We start from the raw sequence: 14,071 nt of genomic DNA, 5'->3' as shown, positions 1-14,071 counted from the left end.
GGTCACCATCTCTGGAGGTGTTTAAGGAAAGCCTGGACATGGCCCTTAGTGCCATGGTCTAGTTGACATGGTGGTGTCAGGGCAGTGGTTGGACTCGATGATCCCAAAGGGCTCTTCCAACCTGGTTGATTCTGTGATTCTGTGAGATCCTCGATGCCTGCTCGGGACACAGACGTTCCAGGTTGGGTGAGCCCCTCACCCAGCGCTTTACCCCCACGGCCGCAGCCCCCAAAACACCCATGTTCTTCAGGATCATTCTCCAGCCAGCCCGAACCGCTCCGAGGTGTGGCAGAGGGGACCAGACGCGGTTAAGCACCGTGAAGGAGCTCCTTTGCCATCCCAGTGAGCCATGACATGAGTGAGCCACTATGTCATTTCTTTGCACCATTTTAAAAAAGACACAGAATCAATCAGGTTGGAAGAGCCCTCTGGGATCATCGAGTCCAACCATTGCCCTGACACCACCATGTCAACATGCCATATTCTTCCCAGAGTTTAGGGCTGACCTTACGGGGACACTTTTGGGGAATCAATTGTGTTTGTCCAAAGCTGCCCTAACGCATTTATTCAGAGTTTCAAGCATTACCATTCCACATGCCGTGACAGGTCCAGATCAGGCTTAAGCCTAGTTCTGTCCCCTGCACACATACCGGTGTGAGACAAAGCTGTGCAGAGTGATAAGCACAGATAAGGTACAGGTACTTCAGGAAGACAAGTTTGGTCATGTGTGTGTCCCCCAGTAAAGTAATTCCTACTCTATAGAGCTATACCCTGCCTAATTCAGGTAAGAATTTTCAAATACCAGTGAAACTTTTCTGGAAGTCAGGAGAAATACACAGACCTTATAGCAATTATAAAAAAAAACCCACCACACTATTTTAATCATAACAGAGAAAGGCACATTTATTAAGCCATCCAAGTGAATTAGACCCTTTTAGAAAATATATTCAATTTTCACACCTCATGGGCAACAAGATTTATGTATGAAACCCCATTATCATAATTCTCTGAAGTTATTCCTTTAAAAAAAGGTTTATAACTCTCTCTAAAAATATAAATATTTCACAGAACGCTACATAAAGATTCATAATTTAAAAGCTTCAGTTAAACTCTACTACCCCAATCACCTCCTGAGAGTAAAAAGCACAGCAGGCTGCACAGTTAAATGTGCTGACTTAAGATTCACCATCCTACATGACTGCTTTACATTTTAATGTTCTTTATTCTGTTAATACATGTCAGGGCCACACCTCGTGTGGGAGGAAGTTGCTTTTGCAATCCTTTTGTAGTATTTACTGTTGATAGGCAACACTTCTGGCGGGGAGTGAAGATACGATTGTTCCATGGTGAAGATAGAGCTTTTACACAGCCATGTGGCATTTTAGCATTTGGAATATCTGAATCTCTGTCTAGTGTTATTGTGGCTAAGAATAATGACCAAAGGTTTTCTTTGAAGGGCTAATTATTTGTATTTCCAGGTTGCCATTATAGCGGAGCCACTTTTCCAGTAAAGAAGATGTCACCAGGCAAAAAAAAAAAAACAACAAGAAAAAAAAAGACAGGTTAAGCCCTTTTTCTCTCAAAAGTGTCTCACCTCTGTACAGTAAAAACATCAGCCAGCACACCTGACCTCCTATGCTAACACACTCCCTCATGCATGTCAGAGGAGTACGGAAAGTAACTTAAAAAAAAAAAAAAAAAAATATGGCAAATTGCCTGGTAGCAAACTACCCACAATTATCTGTATTACCCAACATCCTGTGAACATCTGCTTTAAAAGTATTCTCAAGTACTTTGCCCCTGGGGCCACATAATTCTTTTTTGTAGCAATTATGCAGAACACACCAAGATACTCAGCTTAGTAACAACCTTTTTTAACATCTCTCTAGTTTAAAGCCCATTCTCCACACGGACTCTCTTCCAGGTACACCTTGGATAAAATTTCAAGTATCAGTAAGAGTTCAGCAGAGTAACCAGCACTTTCTAAGCTCCCCTCTTGCCAGCCATGTGGGAAATGGGAAGCCTTCCTGACTCACTGCTGTTTGGGCTCCAAGGGAAGCAGTATGCAACATGACTCAATTAAGACAGGTTTCTGTGGCTTCCCTCCCTTCACATTTGCTTTTACAAAGACCATTTCCACTGGATTGCTCAACATGTTGTGCAAAGATAAGCTCCTTTTGCATTACCAGTATTCAAAGGAAAAAAAAAAACAACCAAAACCACTGAAGTAGTTTCTCATCAGTGCTGACTTCCCAGATTTAAGTTAATTGAAAAATGACTGCTTATGTACACATTTTAATTACAGCTCTATAAAAAAATAGAGACAGCGATCAGATAGCGTATCTGAATTGCGTATCTAAATTGACTTGGATTTGGTAATCCCTTGTTAGGCTTATTTTTCTCTGAAATACTATACATTCATGTAGAAGGCTCTGAATATTGTTTTCAGGCTCTGATAAAGCCCTTAATTCCATATCAGCAGAACCCTTAAGCAGGGCTTATCCTTCTATCTCCATTACTTTAATGTAAGCTAAGGGACTGCAGAGTCCAATTTAAACAGTCAGACAGAAAGCACCCAGACAACCACCCCACACTCGTGGTTTTTCAGAGGACCGACCACCTCTCCAGAGCACGAGGAGGAGGCAACATTCAGAGCGGAGGTGTGGGAAGTCTGTGTGGGCAACCCCACCACAGAGGTTCTTCCCGCTCCACCTAAGGGCCACCATGGTTCTGGAAGACCCTCACGTTGTGCTTGGCATCAGCCCCTCCACAGGCTGCTCCTGCTCAGGTGAACAAACCTTTACTGTCAACTGTTTGCTTCTTTCTTGCAGATGGTTGTACTGCACCAGGTCCTGCCAGGCACCGCAACTCCTTTATTCGTGAAGCTGAGAAGTCATGGGCTGGCAAAGGCAAACAGTTCAAATGCTGGTCTTGCATAAAACGTTGCCTGTTTTATCTTTGTCATTAAAGGCTGCAGAGTTCATTCAATGCAGACAAGCTGCTACACATACAAGAGGGATAAAACCACACTACACCCGTCAATCATTCACAATTCAAACCTTTGCTTCACTTCATCTGCAATCATTTTTGCGATGGCGAGGGAGGAGGTAGCAGCAGGAGAAGGGGCATTTCGGACATGAAGAATTCTACTTCCAATATCTCCACTGCCCCCATCAAACACAAAGTCATCCACCAAATTTCCGTCACTGTCCAACGCTTGAGCTCTCACTCCAGATGGACCCCTGCAGAATAAAGGAGGAGCTCAGCATTAGAAAGAAAATGTTTTCTCAAGTCAGAAAATCAATTCTCTTCTGATCTTGTGAAGGTGCCCAGAGAAACAGTAAGGAAGGCAGCCTGTGGAGTCAAAGCCCAGTCAGGCTTTTGGGGGAGCACAGGGAAGTTTAACACTAGTGAGGCAGAGCAGGAGATGTCTCAGTCATTACAGTAAAACAAGGGCAGGTAGCCAAGCAGAGGATCTTCTTTATCTTTCCTGGTTGTGAAGTTACTCTCCTCCCTGCACATGCCCTGTCTTTTCAAAAAGGAAACCCCTTGTTTTGAAATAGCAAGCCTTGTCAAGCCTGGGCTGATAACTCCCTTTTACCATGCTTGAGCTTTTCTTATTCTAGATGTTCTCACTGCAAATGTTTGGACAGTTAAACCCACCTCCATGTACTCGAGTGTCTCATCTTTCCTCACAAGTCTCATCAGCTCCTTTGCATTTCTAAACTCCTTTGAATTAGTTTCTCTCTCCACACAGTAAGAAGCTGAATACAGTTTTACTGAGATGATTAAACTAAGTCAATATTCACTCAGTAGCAACTCACAATCTAGCTTCCCCTCTGTATTTCATTAGTGTTTCGCTTTCTTTGTGAACTCAGATTATGTTCAGGCTACTGAATGCGTCACTAGGATAAAGAGACTTTCTTTTTGGTGAGTATGTCACAACTGTGAATTTCAGCCTATGGAGAGTGTTGAAAGTCACACAAAGGTTCCTCAAACTTGCCTCTACACAAGCAAACACAATATAAAAGGCCTTTTTGTAGAAAGTATCTAAATGCTTCTATGCTTTAGGAGCGTATTTTGGTGGAGGAAGGGAGTAAGCTAATGCTACATGTGCTACTGTTAAAAATAAAGAGATGTAACAAGGTGTTATAATAAGAAAAGTTTTCTTTACCTGAGTACATCATTGACGGTGACCTCAGGGATGAACTTCTGCAGTTGCTTCACCTGGGCGCTAAGGAAACACGCTCTGTACATTTCACTCAGGCCGTAAGACAAGTTTCTCAGCACAAGCTTCCACAACCCACTGCCGAGAGAAAAAATAACTGCAGCAAGAACAAACCTTCCATAATAAATGCAGCCACGTCAAACTCACACTGGCTAAGAAGGCAGCAGATGAACTGCATGGCAAACGCTCCCACTCCCACCACCAGTAATCCCATCATGCTTTCCACTTGAGAAATACATGTTTGTCCTTCCCTGCTTCAACAAACCTTGTTTACAGAGCGGTAGTGTTGCATTTACATTCTTTCTTTGAGAATTAACTCTGAACTCCAGTCCTTCCTACATCTAGGATTTTTCTCCAGTCCAGTCAATTGGCAAGAGACTGAAAACCCACATGCATGAGGGAAGACAGACATGACGCTTGAGTCTTTTTTCCACAATCATTCTGAAAAGATCGTCACACTCCTGAAACACTCAGCTTTCAGTCAACGAATCTTGCTGTCTTTGCAAATCTTGTTTGCTTGCTTTGCTTTCCTCAAGTCTTCTAGTACAAAAATCTATAGACAATGACCAAGATGCTTTCAACTCTTTAATAAACTGCATTAAGTTGAGCTTTTGCCAGAAAGCTGTTCTCCAGTTCCCTGACCTGTTTTTCAGCCTCTCCTTGGATCCCCCCCTTTCACATCAAGTCTAATTTCTAAAATTGAACACCTGGTAATGGTCTGTCCAGCCCCTCATAGAGAAGCAAGATTTCTCTCGACTTCTACAGATACTCTGTTGATTTATGTTTGCAATTTTAGCAATGATTCCTAATTCCTCTCACATGCTTTCTAAGACAGCTTCCCGGCCTGCATTCATGGTCCTTAGTGTATTTCACAGAATCACAGAATCAATGAGGTTGGAAGAGCCCTCTGGGATCATCGAGTCCAACCATTGCCCTGACACCACCATGGCAACTAGACCATGGCACTAAGTGCCATGTCCAGCCTTTTCTTAAACACCTCCAGAGATGGGGACTCCACCACCTCCCTGGGCAGCCCCTTCCAATGGTTAATGACCCTTGCTCAGAAGAAATGCTTCCTAATGTCCAACCTGAACCTCCCCTGGTGAAGCTTGAGGCTGTGTCCTCTTGTCCTATCGCTAGTTGCCTGGGAGAAGAGGCCGACTCCCACTCCACTACAACCTCCCTTCAGGTAGCTGTAGACTGCACTAAGGTCACCTCTGAGCCTCCTCTTCTCCAGGCTAAACACCCCCAGCTCCCTCAGCCGTTCCTCGTAGGTCAGACCCTCCAGACCCTTCACCAGCTTGGTCGCCCTCCTCTGGACTCGCTCCAACACCTCAACATCTTTCTTGAAGTGCAGGGCCCAGCACTGGACACAGGATTCAAGGCGTGGCCTCACCAGTGCCGAGTACAGACAGTTTTTAAATGTATATTGATGGTCTGATAAAGTTTAACATGGCAACTCAGACCACTCTGTGTTCTCTCTTCCAAGCATCCTCTGCAGGTATTTTAATCACACTGTCTAGGTTGATTAAAATATTACACTGCATTGAACCAAAACCAATCCTGGAAGAGCTCCACTAGTAGCAACATGGCTCACTAATACCTTCCGATGAGCAGCCACGTTCTCCGACCAGCTGTGACATGTCTTGGTAGTTTATGAAAATTCAAATATGAGATCACACGAAGTCAAGTGTCTCGGAGAAGTCCACCCTTATCAGCAAAACTGTCTTTAAGCACACCAAAAACTTGGCAAAAGCAGGCTTTTTGACAACAACTAGCTTCCACGGAGTCACAAGCTGATATTTAAATAACTGTGCTCAGCAGACAAGATGTTACCTGTACATTACAGCATCGAAAAAGTCTCTGGCGCTGAAGTCCAACAATTTGTAGCCCTCTCGTTTAAAGGCTAGCACTGCATTAGGACCAAGCCAAACGCTGCCATCCATTCGTGGTGTGAAATGAAATCCCAGAAAAGGAAACCGAGGATTGGGAACCTAAAATGGGATGCAACAGTTATTGCAGTTGTTACAAACCAGCTCAGAGAAACAGCCACACAACCACTCAAGTCAAACTCATCCAGGAAACAGGGAAAACATTTGTGATGAGGAAAATACAGACATTTACAGTTCATTGTGTGAGAGTGTGAATAGAACAAACCAAAACACAGTAACAGAGCTGTACTCCCAAAAAATGGAAATAACTATTTTAAAATGAACAAGTTTAAAAAGGAAGTAAATCTGCCATTTTATTTCCAATCACTGCAACAAAATTCGAGTCATATAACCACACAACTGGCTCCTGTGCTGTCTTAGCTGCTTGTTATTTGTGCAGTTATAGCACGTAGCTAATTTAAAACACTGAAGAACAGAGCAGGGCCAGGTAAGACTGCATCTTAGGTAAAAGCAAAACAAACAACAGGAAAAAAAAGTACACAGGATTTCTCAGGATATAAATCAACCCACAACAAAACCAACGACACACTAATGCTATTCACCAGTACTAATTATACTGCAATAAAATAGGTTATAAAATATTAGGAAAACCTCACCACTCCTGTATTGCTCAAAATAACATGCAGTTAGCCAGCCTGATTAACGCTAATAATAATTATCAGCGGTTTCTTTTTTGTTTGCAAATGGAACACAGTGTCATTGTGTGCAAAGGCTGAAACAGGAATATGCAGATACAAGTGTAAAATAAGCACACCTCTTCACGAGCTGGCAGGTCATGATCTTTAGCTATTTAGATAAGGTGAGTATGGAGGTGACTGTGTTATAGTCTGAAAATAAGCAGGTATTGGGTATTTCTCAAAAACCAGTATTGTTATGACTAAAAAGTGCTTTAAGATATGTTCCTGTATTCAGTGCACTGATTTTCCTATTAAAAATATGCTTTTAATACTTTCAAAGCTTAGTGCAACCACTCCACAAACTACAGTACATTTCTGGTAACATATCACTAGGAGTCAGGCAATTTTCTAATCTTATTACCATATTTAGCCACACCAGAAGGGTACACGCTATCATCACACAGCCATGAAACAAGGCTGGAAGGTACCCTCACATCCCAGCCAGCTCCTCCCTCCCATCCCAAGACAGGATCCTGAATCATTCCCAGATGAGGAGGTCAGACAAATACCCAATGCCCAGGGTCATCCCTCTGTACTCGGCACTGGTGAGGCCACACCTTGAATCCTGTGTCCAGTTCTGGGCCCCGCACTTCAAGAAGGATGTTGAGGTGTTGGAGCGAGTCCAGAGGAGGGCGACCAAGCTGGTGAAGGGTCTGACCTATGAGGAACAGCTGAGGGAGCTGGGGGTGTTTAGCCTGGAGAAGAGGAGGCTCAGAGGTGACCTTATTGCAGTCTACAACTACCTGAAGGGAGGTTGTAGTGAAGTGGGAGTCGGCCTCTTCTCCCAGGCAACTAGCGACAGGACAAGAGGACACAGCCTCAAGCTTCACCAGGGGAGGGTCAGGTTGGACATTAGGAAGCATTTCTTCTCAGCAAGGGTCATTAGCCATTGGAAGGGGCTGCCCAGGGAGGTGGTGGAGTCACCATCTCTGGAGGGGTTTAAGAAAAGCCTGGACATGGCACTTAGTGCCCTGGTCTAGTTGACAGGGTGGTGTCAGGGCAACGGTTGGACTCGATGATCTCAGAGGGCTCTTCCAACCTGATTGATTCTGTGATTTCGCTAGGGCAACCTGCTCCAGTGTTTAGCAGCAAAGCTAAGCTCACACTCAGAAAGGCAATATTTCACTCTACTGCATGAATTAACTAAAATGCTGCCCTATGAATTCTCTTTTCTTGCTTACTAACCACTTTCTGTCTGGGCTTGCTCCTCTTCATCACACTACTTGTCTATCTTAGATGGCAGAAAGCTTGTCCTTTTCGTCCCGTGTCTATTTTTTGTCATACAAAGTAAAGCTAATTCAAAGATGAGGTTGAGAGGCAAATATCTAAACCTGAGCTTTGGGTATCAGCACACAAGATTAAACTCTACGTCTAAGTAATTCATTATTTACTGTTGGCCCTCATTGACTTCTGAATCCTGCCTACAGATGTATTTTATAACACAGAGAAAGAAGCCAGGCTTTGGGCATGTGGCTCTCATGCTAAATGTTCATTCTTTCCCTATTAAAAAAACAACAACAACAAAAATAACAACAACACAAAAAAAAACAACTGGCAATAAGTTCCCACGCGGTACTTCTACCCCTTCCTCAAGAATTAACAAAAACAAGCTGTCCTGTCAGAAAGCAACTGAATCTGCATCCACATGTGTATCACTAGCTGCAGTCTAACAGAAATAATCATGTAATATTGCTCTTATTTCTGTAGTTTTAGCAGTTCTTAGAGTACACTGTGAAAGACAAGCAAGAGAACACATACCGGGTAAATATTGCCTTTAACCATATAGGACTTTTCTGGTTTTAGCACCAAATAATCTCCACGGAAGGGCACAATACGAGGTTCAGGGCTGCAGCCACTGATCGTAGACAGGCGGTCTGAGTAAAGTCCTGCACAGGTCACGATGTGCCGACAGTAGATTTCCTCACCCTGGGGAAAAAAACAAAACAAAACACAAACCACAAAAATTCAACATATCTACTAAAAAACCACCCATCACCTACAAGCCTTGGAAAAAAAATGAGTCAAGACCAGAAAGAAAACCAACCATATTTTCAAAAGGAGGCAGAAACAGCTGGGGCTCTTCAGCCTGGAGAAGAGAAGGCTCCAGGGAGACCTTCTAGCACCTTCCAGTACCTGAAGGGGCTACAGAAAAGCTGGAGAGGGGCTTTTATAAGGGCATGGAGTGATAGGACGAGGGGGAATAGTTTTAAACTGAAAGAGGGGAGATTGAGATGAGATATGAGGAAGAAATTCTTTGCTGTGAGGGTGGTGAGACCCTGGCCCAGGTTGCCCAGAGAAGCTGTGGCTGCCCCCTCCCTGGCAGTGTTCAAGGCCAGGTTGGATGGGGCTGGGAGCAACCTGGTCTGGTGGAAGGTGTCCCTGCCCATGGCAGGGGGTTGGAACTGGATGGTCTTTAGGTCCCTTCCAACCCAAACCATTCTATGATTCTAATTGTTTCATTTAATTCTTTATAATAGTCTCCTTTATTCCCTGGAGGAGAACTATCCTAAAATGGGAATTCATTGGGCAGGTAGGACTGGCAGAATCTTTGTAGAAACAGGTTGGGGAGGGGAAGAGAAAAAGAAGAATAAAAAAAGAAACATGTCATCGATTCTCAGGCTACCTTCAGGTGCAGTTCCCAGAACACGGCCTCACGTTACCCAAACGCGCTTATCGCACGGGGCAGAGGCCCAACGCATCAGTGTCGAAGGCTCTGCTCCTCCAGCAAACCAAGTTTTCAAATACTAAGGGTTTTTTCTTCAACTAAAAATGTTTCCATACAAATAATAAATTTTCTTTTAAAAATCAGTATTTGGTGAAAGAATCTAACAGATTTTGGAAGCTGCTTTTAATGAAAGAGCAGAAATAGAACAAGAAAGCAGCAGCACTAACTTTTAATTCTATTGGAGGGGAGTGAAATTGTTTTTTTTATTTGTCTTTCTTTTTTCCCCCCCAAAGAAGAGTCCAGACATTCTCTCCTGAAGGTGAAAAGGTTACAACTACATTTCCTGTGCAGCATTAGACTTGCAGGAATGACACCTGTATATGCACCCATTTTATTAAATTAGCTTGTGGTTTTCTGCTGATAAAATGATTCTAAATGCCTCCTTATCATTTTTATAGATGCCAGAGACCAAAAGCAAACATGAAAATAGGTGTTTCTCACCAAATGAATAAGTCATAAAAGGAGTCCTTGGAAACAACGAGCATAAGTGTGTGCAAATAAAGAAGATAAGGGACATACACAGTCAAACGTCAGTCAGGCAGCAGAAGGAGAAAGTTATACTATCATTATTATTCCCAGTACATAGTGAAATCTGACCATGCTCATATGCTGTGTTAAGAAATGATTGCAGTTGTTTTATAAAAGCAGTCCTAGATGACAGGGATCATGTTACTGAACAGCAGCTTTTTAATGTTTTTTAGAGAGCTGATTAATCCACCAGGACTCAACAAAAATTCTTAAGAAAAGGAAAAATAGTTCCTATTAAACAATTAAATCTTCAACTTAGTTCTTACCTTTGAGCTCCTGACAATGACTGGGTATTTCAGTCCTGTAATACAATTAGACAAGAGAAGGAATTAATAGAATATGTAACAGAAAACTGACTGAACAAGCAGCTTGTCACGATTCAGGGTTCTTTCACTGGAAGACCTCTAAGCTATGGAGCAACTACTGCTAACACAACTGATACTGCTGGACATAACTGTATTTATGAACTAATAGAGGGGGTTTTATTCTTCCATATGTGTACCAGCACTGATCCAACCTGCCTTCCAGGATAAGCAAAAAGCACTATCACAAAAGTACACATGCAATATTCAGCTAAATCTGATTTTACTAGGAGAGAACAACCTACTTCCTCTCTTTTACCGTCATTTTCTTCTGTCACCATTAAATGTTTCAGCTGAAGGATGACTTGCCTGAGGGAAAAAAGTGAGCTTGCTTGATACTCTAACATAATTTTGCCTTCTGTCTCTTCCCTATGAGACAGAACTGCTCAGAAACGTGATTTCAGTTAAAGCAAATGTGTTTTCCACAAAACCTTTGGCAGGACTGTAGTAAACGGAGGGCAAAAAATCTGCCTTACCATCTTCACTTCCCGCAGAACTTTCTTTAGCCATCTCCATGTTTGTAACTTCAAAATCAGTCAAGATCATCCCACCTGCTTCCTGGAAGTCTTCAGCATAGGACTGGGCCACTTGTTTATAATTCACAATGCCGGTGTATGGAGAATCAAGGGCCATCAGACCCTAAAGCAGTATGAAGATACAGAGTAACAGTGAAGGCTGTATGTGCACTTTGGTCCGCAATACAGAGAGTATTTCATCTGGAATCATGTGCATTGCCACTGAGAAGGGAGGACCGCTGTCTGCCCAGCCCTGGCTGCTTGTTCCTAGTCTCTCCACGTGCCAGCTCCAGTGTTCGTGTTTGCTGAAAACTAATATGGTGAAAACTACTTACAGTGGATTAAGTGATCGTGTAACTACAGCACAAAAAAGTCTTCTTGACAGAGAGCTTAATGATAACACAGGTTACCCAACCTTGGCTTCAGTGAGTATGTTCTTATTTTTCACCATGCACTACACAATTCCACCTTCAAATGGTCATTTGGGAGTTCTACCTGATGCATGGCTGCCACCAATGCCTCCTGCAAGGCTAAACGACATCATCTCAACAGCTTCCCTTTGCTTATGAGGAAAGGACTTTACTCAGGAAACCAAAGTGAACAAAGTGAGACCCACCTGAACCTACCCATTTGCAGAAGCAAACACTCGGCTGGATCTTGAATGCACAAAGAATGTTTTAAGGAGTGGATACAAAACGTTTACAAAATAAAAGATATAAAAGATTCCTCTCCAGAAAATTTCTGTCTGTACCTACAACCACTCAGAAGCAATCAGTCATGCAGCTACACCAAGAGCAAGCTGCCAGATGAAACAGTATGGGGAATTTATATCCAGATTTTCCTCTCAATCAGAGATATACTAAACAACAACAAATCTGCATTCCATAAACTACTCGCATTTCTCCTGCTGTGAAAATAAATAAACAAGCTGAGAAGTGCTACATAACAATCACATGTGTAGGAAGCAAGTGGATTGAAATTGGCTTGATCCAAATCCCCACTTACAGATGGGGAGGAATTTTCATTGCTGCACTATCAAGCTTTACTGTAAGTTAAATAATTTTAGTGGGAAGGAGCAGAATCATCTCAGCATAAGCTCAGATATAGCAGTTCTAACCTGGGCAAAGGAAAATCTGCCTATCAATCAACCACAAAAACATACAAGCAAGCACCTGCAAGGAGAAGGGGAAAAAATTAAAGATTTAAAAAATAATAATAAAAATCACTCATTGGTGAGAGAACTGCGGGGGTTTTGTTTCTGAGCATATACAGCAGGGAGGACACCTCTGTGTAAAGCTGGGAAAAATATGATGTTAGAACAACTTGTAGGCTTCTTCTGGGTTTTCAGGCTCTTTTGAACTTGTCACCCATGGAAATTACCTCAAGGCCAGAAACACATTTATGTTAAAAAAAAAGTCACCTGAGAAACTGAGGTCTTATATGCCAAATCAAAACGAGCAAATCCCTTACCCTGCAGAAGGGTTCCTTCTCTTGTATTTCTTTCGCTCCTATCAGTCTCAGACCTCGGACGTTGTTCTGCAGCCCTCTTTTGTACAGAGCTTTGAGTCTTGGAATTTCATCTTGTTCGACGGCTACAATTAGCTTCAGAAACAAGATAACAAGGCACACCAGTGAGCAAAATACACAAAGCCAGTTCAGGTCTAGCATCAAGCCCAAGCTAACAAGCAAGCAATAGTGAATGAGTGAACAGTGAATTATAATTCAAGGGGGAAAAATGTGGTTTGTGCCATTAGTTGCACAAGATTTCTCTACATACCTGTTATTACTGAGAAAGCACTAATATATTAAGGAGAGTGAAAAACAAATGTTAAACTGTAGTTTAAGTTACTATCAATGGTTAATATTTGCTAAAAGTACTATGAGACTACAAATCTGAATGTGAAAGAAGAAAATATGATTTTAAAGAGCCACTGGGATGCTTCCAAAAATAAAACTGAACTTAACCCAAGATGTACAAATCTCAGTCTTGATAAGAGAGCAAGGACGTGTTCTGACGTGGTGTCTAAACTGAATTGGTACCAGCTTCACTTCATTTAACCGTGTAGTTAGCTCACAACTATCAGAAGAGATTTATCCAGACTATGAATTATCTGTGCCAGGTTTGCACAGACCATACTGCTTCCAGGCCTAGCTCAGGTCTGGCAACACGGGCATCTTTGCAGCGAGAAGGCACTAAGTTCTCCAAGCCTGGGGCTGCTTTATGTAAAACCAGCTGTAAAGCCTCAACATTATCTTTCCTGAAACAAACACTGCTGGGGAAGGCGATGCAGAAGTACACAAATTCAGTGTCAGGAAAGGACCAACAATGCTGCTGGGTCAGTGCTAGCCCTGCCCAAGCTCAAATCGACTCCTACAGAGCAAATCTGCTGTCTTGGTGCTTTAAGAGCAGGCTTGTAAGGGCAGGTGTACTGCTGCACAAATCCACAGTGCCATCTTCTGACCAGCGCTGCAGTGGAGGGAGAACAGCATGAACCTAGCACTGAGCTAGTGCATCAACACTGCCACATCCAGGGATCCCTGCTCTGCACCCCAGAGCTGGGAGAGATCTGCACCCAGCTCCCAGCGGGTGCTGAGCCAGGGGGCCTGGAAGTGGCACTTCTCACGTCAGATAGGGTCTGCGCTGCACTTTTAAGAGAAAGGCAGTCCAAGATGTTTATGAGCAACCTGGTGAGAAAGTCAGATGATGGTTTAAAGTGACTCAAGGCTGTTCAGACGAGAGCTGACTATAAAGAACTGCAGAAAAACCTTCCGAGGTGAACGAGTGACTAACAAAGTGGCAGATGAGACTCAATGCAGGTAAATGTGAAACGATGATCACAGAAAAAGCAGTTAGCTTCAGGTACAAACTCACAGAATCACAGAATCAACCAGGTTGGAAGAGCCCTCTGGGATCATCGAGTCCAACCATTGCCCTGACACCACCATGGCAACTAGACCAGGGCACTAAGTGCCATGTCCAGGCTTTTCTTAAACCCCTCCAGAGATGGTGACTCCACCACCTCCCTGGGCAGCCCCTTCCAATGGCTAATGACCCTTGCTGAGAAGAAATGCTTCCTAATGTCC

At 43.1% G+C, this 14,071-nt stretch overlaps 1 protein-coding gene across 1 annotated transcript; it reads right to left on the bottom strand.

The window, feature by feature from the left end:
- Positions 1-876: 876 nt before the first annotated feature.
- On the bottom strand, positions 877-12,541 carry L2HGDH (L-2-hydroxyglutarate dehydrogenase). The gene is made up of 7 exons (XM_068416513.1): positions 12,458-12,541; positions 10,949-11,111; positions 10,377-10,411; positions 8,616-8,783; positions 6,065-6,222; positions 4,175-4,306; positions 877-3,242 (listed from the first exon to the last, which is right to left on the bottom strand). The coding sequence occupies exons 2-7, from the start codon at positions 11,103-11,105 to the stop codon at positions 3,047-3,049; spliced, it is 846 nt and encodes a 281-aa protein (XP_068272614.1). The 5' UTR covers positions 11,106-11,111; positions 12,458-12,541; the 3' UTR covers positions 877-3,046.
- Between the last annotated feature and the right edge of the window lie 1,530 nt (positions 12,542-14,071).

The sequence above is a fragment of the Nyctibius grandis genome, chromosome 20, assembly GCF_013368605.1.
Source record: "Nyctibius grandis isolate bNycGra1 chromosome 20, bNycGra1.pri, whole genome shotgun sequence".
Taxonomy (NCBI): Eukaryota; Metazoa; Chordata; class Aves; order Nyctibiiformes; family Nyctibiidae; genus Nyctibius; species Nyctibius grandis.
The sequence above is the reverse complement of the archived record's forward strand: the minus strand, read 5'-3'. Positions and strand labels throughout refer to the sequence as shown.

Coding starts and splice junctions, on each gene's coding strand:
- L2HGDH (XM_068416513.1), bottom strand. CDS start 11,105: ATGGCCCTTGATTCTCCATACACCGGCATTGTGAATTATAAACAAGTG. Junction 4,307..6,064: donor TTCGATGCTGTAATGTACAG/GTAACATCTTGT, acceptor TTCTCTCGGCAG/TGGGTTGTGGAAGCTTGTGC. Junction 3,243..4,174: donor ACCGTCAATGATGTACTCAG/GTAAAGAAAACT, acceptor TTTATTCTGCAG/GGGTCCATCTGGAGTGAGAG.